This window comes from Brachionichthys hirsutus, chromosome 15, assembly GCF_040956055.1.
Source record: "Brachionichthys hirsutus isolate HB-005 chromosome 15, CSIRO-AGI_Bhir_v1, whole genome shotgun sequence".
NCBI lineage: Eukaryota > Metazoa > Chordata > Actinopteri > Lophiiformes > Brachionichthyidae > Brachionichthys > Brachionichthys hirsutus.
The window spans coordinates 352,921-362,100 of NC_090911.1; the positions used below are offsets into that span (position 1 = coordinate 352,921).

Consider the following 9,180-nt stretch of genomic DNA (forward strand, 5'->3'; position numbering starts at 1 on the left):
GCTACTGTGAGACTGTACTTGTACTGTAATACATGCTACTGTGAGACTGTACTTGTACTGTAATACATGCTACTGTGAGACTGTACTTGTACTGTAATACATGCTACTGTGAGACTGTACTTGTACTGTAATACATGCTACCGTGTGACTGTACTTGTACTGCGCTCACATTCTATCTACTGCATATATTCATATGTGCGATCCGGATCTGTTCCAGATGAAGTTTGGTGGTGTACGTTTTGAGTTACGTCGCTAACAGACAGACGCCGGTGACGAGATAACCGCCGCCTCGCCTCGGTGGAGGTAATGACGGATCGGAGACTTGAATCTTACTTTAGCTTGAGCTTGCTGTAGTTCTTGTTCCAGTTTATCGTGGTCTATTCTTAGCACCCTGTTTGTTTCTTGGAGAGCGCTGATGGTCTCCATCTTCTTCAGCTTCTCCTCCTGCTGGGCCAGAGTTCTGGATGTAGCCTGAACCAGGAAGAGAGCAAAAACACAGATTGAATACAACAGTTTCCTCTTGTGTCTTCAGCTTCAAGTTAGCATGAGTAATGTGTAGGGCTGTCAACGTTAACTTGACTTCCTTTCTACCAAAACACAAGTCTGATACATCATCTTTGCTACCACAATACGACCAAGGCAGCAAGGACCCTGCCACTGGAGTAGATGCACCGTGTCATCACAGCAACAGGGCTTTAGCTTACCGGTGAGTGCAGTAAAATAGGTTTAGAACAGTCCTTTGAAAACTGAAGAGCTGAAAGTTAAGCAAGCCTCTCCTGATGGACAGCAGTAAGTCATGCAGGATGCACCCGCCTGTTGCTAATCTCTTACAGCAGAGATCAAAAAATGAATCAGGACGTTTTTCTTCCATTTGCTATCCTCCAGTTCCTCACCTGCATTTTCACTCTCTCAGCATTCAGAGCTTCCTGTAGCTCCTTCATCTGTCTGTCTTGATGTTCCACTCTCTGTTTGTGGCGAAGAGCCTCTTCCTCAGAAGCACCGCATCGAGCCAAAGCAATGTCTTTTTCACGCCGCACAAACCTGAAACACAGACTTGTGTGTGAACACAATCTGATCGAGTTCACGCAGACACTTTGTCTCGGCTGTTGCCCTATTACCGGAGTATTTCCAGTATCTGTTCAGTGGTCTTCCCTTCCTCACTGAACGACAAGTCCAGTTGTGGCTGTTGCTGACGGCTTCTGGAGGCCATGTCATCCATCTGTTGGTGAAGGAGTGCATTCTGATTCTCCAGCTCTGCACAAAGCCGAGTCTTACTGGACAGATCCTCCTGCAGGAAGGTCAAATTATCAGACACGTTTAAAAAATAATAAAAATCTGCATAAGGTGTAGGCTCTTCGCCCTCTTCGGTCCGCTGAAGTACCTTCAGCTGTCCATCTTCTGCCTTCCAGGCTGCAGTTTTCTGCTGCAGGACTAAGGTGATCTTGTCAAGTTGCTCCTCTAAATCCCTCTTGTGTATTGCTTCTTGCTGGAATTTCTTCTTCAGCTCCTGCAGGGCCTCCACATCAGCAGCATGAAGCATGAGCTCCCGCTCATACTTAGCCTGCGCCTCTGTAGCTAGTTTTGTCTGGGCGGAGCGCAGAGAGAAACAGTTGAGCTCCCTGCCCCATGTTGGCCGTGACATTCTCAGTGTGCGTAAATGAACCTGCAGCAGGCTGTCCTGTACGGCCCTCTGCTCCAGCGTAGCAGCCGCAGCAGCTCTCTCATGAGCATCCTGCTGCCCCGCCTGACTGGCCTTCAGAGTACGCTGCAGCTCGCTCACCTGGACAAAAGAGCAGGGTGGGTAGTATATATATATATATATACACCTAATTATAGTTAAGGTCTACATTGTACATGCTGAAAGAATACAAGTACAAAAACTATTAATCACAGTTGAACACGACAAAGATTTAAACTAGAGCTGGGCGATATATCGAACATACTCGATATATCGCGGGTTGTTCCACGTGAGATCATCACATCGCGAGTATCGAGTACAAATTGCTCAGGTAATGTTTTAAAGCATCGGTGCGTAATTACCCTCACCGAAGGGGAGGCGAGGGTATTGCAATTCTGTCTGTCTGTCTGTCTGTCTGTCCGTGCGCATAACTCAAAAACTAGTAACCCAATCAACTTGAAATTTTTACACAAGCAAGGTTCTGTCCGTGGCTCGGTCCTCCCCGAGAATGGCGTTGATCCGGATCTGGATCCAGATTCTAGAATTTTTTAAAGGATTCTTTAACATTGTGAGATAGGGCACTTGGAGGCGAGGGTCTGCAATCTCTGATCGTCTCTTGTTTTACATCTGGAATTGTGCCTGTGCTGTAACATGGGAGTGTCACTTTAAGAGGGAAGGACACGAATGCATGATGGGAAAAAGTTACTGAACCAAGGACTGTAATTAAAAGTTTCCAAACGAAGATGAACGTGAGTCCAGTCGTTCATTTCATTTCAGGGGTGCAACATAAAAGTTGTATCTTGTCCCGTTCCGGAGCAGCAAGCTAGAGCAGGTTTGGCCCCTCTGATCCGGAAGCCCTGTTTACTGTCTCACAAGATCCAATAGTCTTTTGGAGGCGGGGTCTGCAGTCTCTGATTGTCTTTCTAGTTCTCTTTGGAGTGCCGCGCCCTCACTCTCTCCTGCCGCACGGCTCATGGCAGCCAACCAGCACACTGCCCCGCCCAACCTGCGTGCATGCGTGTTTCTGTGTTAGAGAGAGAGCTAAAGACCCCAGGTGAGTTTACGAGCTACTAAACTCGGTGCACGATCATTGAAGATGGAGACGGAGGACTTGGTTCCAAACAAACACTGGCTCTCTCATCTGGCAGTGGTCCGGGTTTCGGCAGGAAGACGTGGAACAAAGTGCGGTTATCTGCAAGGTATGCCTCTGAACCATAGCCAGTAGGACCAAAGGTAGCGGTACTACATACTCCGTTCACTACCTGAAATGCATCCACTTCAAAACGAAGAACGTCCCCGTCTCCTCCTGCACTACATGAAAGACGACCACGCCATTATTGAGTTTTTTTGCTTACAAGCTGGTGAAATAAAAGCTTCACTGAACTTAACTCGTTTGTGAGCCCCCCTTCAAGCATGGTACTCGTGTCATTTTATGCTTCAAAGTGTTGAATTTAACATTTATACAGTAGTACCTCAGCTTACGAATGTCCCTACATCCGAAAGTTTCAGGTTACGAAGTATCTGAATGGGAAAATATTGCCTCTCGTTACGAAGGCGTTTCAGGCTACGAAGTCAAAAATAGCTGCTCGTAGCTGCTCTGCCATTGGCTATCGCCTAAAATCTGCCTGGCAACCCGTTGCGTATGCGTGTATCCCAGCACGCTATTCGTGTCCCCCTCGTGTCACCCGGAAAAAGTGTTGACAAGTCGGGCTATTGCTCATTATGATGACGTCTGCCTCGCACATTTCCGACGGATTGTCAAAAGCCCAAAAGCAGACGTCATCGGATCAGTTTTTCAAGAAACGCGAGGCAGAAAACACCGCAAAGGACCAGTAAACAAAGAGGACAAAAAGTAACAGCTAACAGGTAGATTCATATTTAAAAAAATATCATAATGTAGCGTCCGTCGGACGCTGGAATAAGCACACGACGGGTAACTCTCCCTAACTCCCGCAGCTCTCCCGTTCCCCTCCTCCTCCTCGCGGCACCCCCACACACACACCGCCCCTCCTCCCTGGATGCCTTTGCGGACTCTCTGCAGCGTAGGAATAATGAACACTCCTAAAACATGAACCGTTACAATACTTTTGCGGGGCTTGGAACGGATTAGTGCATTTACATTCAAAATGCGTCTCTACTTACAAAGTTTTCACGTTACGAAGCTACACCCAGAACGGATTAAATTTGTAAGTAGAGGTACCACTGTATAGTGATTTAGAGGAGAAATCAGAATATTGAGATATATATCGTGTATCGCGATCAAGCCTAAAAATATCAAGATATTGGTTTTAGGCCATACCGTGCAGCCCTAATTTAAACTATAACTTGCCGAATCATTTGCTGTTGATTACTTATCAGTTCATGCATCACAGATGGAATAGTCTTACAAGACAATCAGTTATTTGAGGTTTTCCAGTCGTGTTTCAGAGCTCATCATAGCACAGAGACAGTATTAGTTAAAGTCACCAATGACCTTTAATAGCGTCTGATAATGGACTTGTCTCCTTGCTTATTTTATTAGATCTCAGTGCAGCCTTTGACACAATAGATCATCAGATTCTGTTACAGAGGCTGGATCAATCTGTTGGTGTTAGAGGATCTGCATTGAACTGGTTTAGATCATATTTATCTGATAGATTTCAGTTTGTACGTGTTCATGATAAATCTTCTACGTACACTGAAGTTAAATATGGAGTTCCACAGGGTTCAGTGCTTGGACCTATTCTGTTCACGCTGTATATGCTTCCCTTAGGTAACATTATTCAGAAACATAGCATAAATTTCCACTGCTATGCAGACGATACTCAATTGTACCTGTCAGTTCAGCCAGACAAAGTCGATCAGTTGGCTAGACTTCAGACGTGCCTTAAGGACATTAACTCCTGGATGACCGAGAACTTCCTGTTATTAAATCTAAATAAAACTGAGGTTCTGGTTCTTGGGCCAAAGCATCTCAGAAATGTTTGTTCTAGTGTTGTAGTTGAACTAGATGGCGTCTCAGTGTCCACCAGCACCACTGTCAAGAATCTGGGGGTAATCTTTGACCAGGACCGGCCCTTTCAGTCCCAGATAAAGCACGTTTCAAGGACTGCGTTCTTTCACCGTCGGAATATTTCAAAGGTCAGGCACCTACTAACCCGAAGAGATGCAGAAAAAATAGTCCATGCTTTGGTGACTTCCAGACTGGACTACTGCAACTCCTTACTGTCCGGCTGCCCAAAAAGGTCTATTAAACATCTCCAGCTAATCCAGAACGCAGCAGCTCGTGTTCTGACGGGAACCAGACTGAGAGAACACATTTCCCCTGTTCTGGCGTCTCTGCATTGGCTTCCTGTTAGGGAACGGATTGAATATAAAATCCTTCTACTTACTGATAGGGTTATTTGCATATTTTCAATTGTTTAATGTAACTGTTAGGTGAAGAACAGTCCCATCTGGTGGGCAGCGATGTTGTGCGATATTGTGATGTCACTGGGTCAAGAGGTGGAGCTATGAAGGTGATAAATAAACGAGTTCCGGAAAGCGGAACGGAGTTGGTTTTGAGGAGCGCGCCAGACCAGTCGGTCTTTGCTGCGTGAGAGAAAAAGAATCCTTGACTCTGCCTGTTTCATTTCAATGCGTTTGAAAATTATTACAACAGTGTTAGAGACTTTATCCCTAACACTTACTTTTAAAGCCCTCACCGGCCAGGCCCCGCCTTACCTTACAGAGATGATTATCCCGTATCGCCCCACTAGAACCCTGCGGTCCCAAAATGCTGGCCTGCTCGTGGTTCCAAAATGTCCAAAAGCAGACAGGGGGGCGGAGCTTCATTTATCAGGCTCCTTTATTGTGGAATCAGCTCTCTGATTGGTTCGTGAGACAGACACCATCTCTATGTTCAAGAGTAGATTAAAGACTTTCCTTTTTAACAAAGCTTATAGCTAATCGATGCAGTAATCAATATGCTGTCATAGACCTGAGTCTCTCTCTCTCTCTCTCTCTCTCTCTCCCTCCCTCTCAACCCAGCCGGCCAGACAGATGGCCGTCCACCATGAGCCTAGGTTCTGTCCAAGGTTTCTGCCCGTTAAAGGGAAGTTTTTCCTTGCCTCCGTTGCTCTTGTGGGTCAAGTTGGGTTCTGTGTTTCCCTGCTAATCCTGTAAAGTGCCTTGAGATAACTTTATGTTGTGATCTGGCGCCATATAAATAAAACTGAATTGAATTGAATTGAATAGTCGTGACCTAAAATAAAGGTGCGACCATAATGAACGAAACTGGCAGGAGTGTTTCATTGCTCTTTCAAATAAATCTAAAAGCAAATTGTCCTCAAACAAAAATAAATCAAGTGCTACGACAATCAAAAAGAGACATTTCATCTTATTTTCCAATTGTCTAGTGGGTGCTAGCAGATTTCAAGAGGCAAACTCCAGGAGAACGATTGACAGGAAAGGTCTCTGGGTTTACATGCTAACAGGCCAAGAGTGTAGTTACAACAAGCGGTTTTGAGAAGGTAAACTCATGCACTTAACCAATGACTCTGTTATCAATGGATACGATACAAAAAACTAAAATAATGACGATGTTTCTAAAGGTTCACTTGCATCATGTTGTGGTACACTTACCTGTTTTTCCACTGCATCCACAGCCTCTCTCCTCTCATCTTGCTCCTGCTGTTTCATTTTCTCCACCTCTAATATCCTCCTCTCCAACTGCTTCTGCACCTCCTCCGATTCCTTCAGCCTGGCCTCCAGAGGGGTGCGAGCCTATGAAATCGAGGAGGGTCATTTCACATGTGAGGACAGGTGTGTAAGTACGAGTTCAAGGTAAAAACATGCCTCCTTCTCTTTCTTCAGGCTCTCTTCCAGAGTCAGAACCACAGCCCTGTACTGATCCACTGCAGTATTGGCATTCTTGAGTTGCTCCGTTAGTTCAGCACTTTGCTCCTCAGCAGTGTGAAGGCGGTCCTTCACCTCTGTGAGCTCCTGCTCTGACTGGCTGGGCTGCTGGGAGCGCACTGAAGGACAACGGAATCGGTTACACAGCCTGACTATATTACTGTCAAACAGAAAACGCCTTCGTGTTTCAGAAATCTGGGGCAGGATTCAGTTATCCTCCAAGAGCTCATAACTCAGGACAGATGTTCAGAGCAACTCTGGAGCAAAGATATTTATTCTGGTGATTTCATTGCTTGACAGAGACAGTCTACTAATTCATTAAAATACACTTTTACACACACACCAACCACGCTTTACAAACACGGTCACTGCTTCAGTGATGAAGCACAGACTACCAACATGGTCTTCACTTCTTATAACTGCTGCTAACCTCTCAGCGGGGCTTTGAGGCCTGCAGCTCTGGTAACTGGGCTGGTCATGACAACCTCGGCGGTCAAAGCAGAGGCCAGCTGAGCCCTCAGCGTTGCCACCTGCTGTTCAGAGGAATGCAGCAAATCCCTGGTCTTCTGCTGCAGTACGTTTTGGGTCTCCAACTGTTTCTTAGCTTCCAACAACTGAGCCTGGAGAGGAGAGCGAGGTTTCCTGGATCAAACAGCAGCTCATTTACATATGCATTTAGTTTAATAAACTCAGCCACATACATCCATGGAGCGCCCGAGGCTATGTCTCTGTGCTACTTCCCCGTCCAGCCTGGTTTTCATCGAAGCCAGGTCTGTCTCCAGTAGTTCTATCTTTCTATTCAGCCGCTGACGGGTTTCTGCCTCCGTACGCTCCATCGTCAACTACAACACAGAAAGGGGGGAAACGTGCAATATTTAGTCATTTCTACTTCATCTGACATTTGGATTATCTGCAGCAGTTCAGTTATGACTCGCGGTGGCTAATGACAGGCCTGATCTCTTACTTGGGTAGCCAGAACAATTTTAAACTTTATATCATGCAATAAGTGTATTTTATTGATCTATTATTTGTGATCTTTCTGATCATCAGAACCCATTTCCTTATTGCATATGAAATGAAGTGGGAAAGGAGGCATTCTGCAGAGAACAGAAGCTGCTGCGTGACGCGGCACCTGTATCGTCTTGAGGTTGGCGAGCAGCAGGCTCTGGTTGCGCTGCTCGGACAGCACGGCTTCCTTCTCTCGACTGAGTCGACTCTCTGCTCGTCTTAACATGTCTCTCTCTTTCATCAAGTTCTCTACACGCACCTTCAGATATGGGGAAGTAAAACAATGAGATTATCATTTCTAATATATGTTGAAGAACTAAATTAAAAAACAGTATTTTTGATGTCAAAGAGCTACTTGTAATTTGCACAACATTCAAGCAGTCAGCCAAATAAAGGCCATTTAATAAGTCAAGGACACGAGAAAATTGATGAGACCGACTGATCAGATTTCACAACCCTCAGACCCAAATGTTCACAAAACGGAACCCAACTTGATCCACAAGATCAAGCAGGCAAGGAAAAACTTCCTTTTATCAGGCAGAAACCTTGGACAGAACCTAAGACTCATAGTGGACGGCCATCTGTGTTGACTGGCTTAGGGGGGGGCACAGAGAGAGACAGTGGCTCAGAGGGTTGGACCTTGGGCTGGGAAGCGGAGAGTCCACAAAGTCCCAGCCCAGACGAGGGCCGAGGTGCCCTTGAGCAAGGCACCTATCGCTAGCATTAGCTTAGCTTTAAGATGATCTTTTTTATCGTCCCCACAGCATGTGAAAGAGCGATTGGGGGGGCATCAGAGTTGAAGTGCACCTGTGGATGCACATACTTGCTGGACAACATGCTGCAATGCCGTTTTCTGCGGACAAAAGGACTTCGCCTGTCTCCATTTGCATAGGATCAATAGATACAGACTACATCGGTATTTGGGGTGAATCTTTCCCTTTCAACGTCTCGTCTTTTTCACCTCTTGGAGAGCCAGTTTCTCATTGGCCTGAAGCAGGTCCTGACTCGTTGTGTGGATAATGCACTCCTGTTTTTGCGTCGTTGCGCTCATTTTTCGGCTTCTGTCTTGCAGGGCAGAGATCTCCCTGTGATAGGCTGATGTAGTCTCCTGGAGCATCTCAAACCTGATGAACAAAAGCACAATTCACAAAAATCATGTCCAAAGCTGAAGTATGAGGCCTGTGCAGACGTAACAGTGGTCCAGACAAACCTCTTGCTGCTGAAATCAAGCTGAGAGGTGAGTCTGGTGTGGCTGGAGCGGAGCTCTGTCAGCTGCTTCTGCAGCTTGTCGTTCGTTTCATTTAGCATCCCGTCATTTTCTGCCTTCTCCTTCTTATACAGCACAAAGGCATCGTTGAGCTGGAAAGACATGCATTTCCACTCAGCAGCTGAGCTCTAGCGTGCATCGTTGCTCCCGTCATTCCATAGTGTGTGTGCAGACGTTTGCATGTACCTGCTTCAGAGCAGCCTTAGCCTGAGGCATCTGTGCTGACTCAGCAGCAGCAGCTCTCTGAGGAGTGGAGCGAGTAGCTGGGACTGAAGGTTTGACAGACACAGAGTGAGATGAAGAATCTGGACCTGCAGAGAGACATGAACATCCCACCTCAGTCACCAACACA

At 46.2% G+C, this 9,180-nt stretch overlaps 1 protein-coding gene across 1 annotated transcript in view; it reads right to left on the reverse strand.

The window, feature by feature from the left end:
* Positions 1 to 9,180, reverse strand: part of LOC137905082 (nucleoprotein TPR-like) — a 46,785-nt gene that overhangs the window by 21,091 nt on the left and 16,514 nt on the right. Inside the window, exons 16-28 of the mRNA XM_068749306.1 lie at positions 9,015 to 9,139; positions 8,772 to 8,920; positions 8,523 to 8,685; positions 7,686 to 7,820; positions 7,255 to 7,395; positions 6,984 to 7,173; positions 6,494 to 6,672; positions 6,281 to 6,421; positions 1,664 to 1,780; positions 1,382 to 1,585; positions 1,119 to 1,288; positions 894 to 1,041; positions 334 to 471 (exon numbers count right to left, since the gene is read on the reverse strand). Of these exons, the coding sequence (XP_068605407.1) occupies positions 334 to 471; positions 894 to 1,041; positions 1,119 to 1,288; positions 1,382 to 1,585; positions 1,664 to 1,780; positions 6,281 to 6,421; positions 6,494 to 6,672; positions 6,984 to 7,173; positions 7,255 to 7,395; positions 7,686 to 7,820; positions 8,523 to 8,685; positions 8,772 to 8,920; positions 9,015 to 9,139 (2,000 nt within the window). The remainder of the gene's footprint in view (positions 1 to 333; positions 472 to 893; positions 1,042 to 1,118; positions 1,289 to 1,381; positions 1,586 to 1,663; positions 1,781 to 6,280; positions 6,422 to 6,493; positions 6,673 to 6,983; positions 7,174 to 7,254; positions 7,396 to 7,685; positions 7,821 to 8,522; positions 8,686 to 8,771; positions 8,921 to 9,014; positions 9,140 to 9,180) is intronic.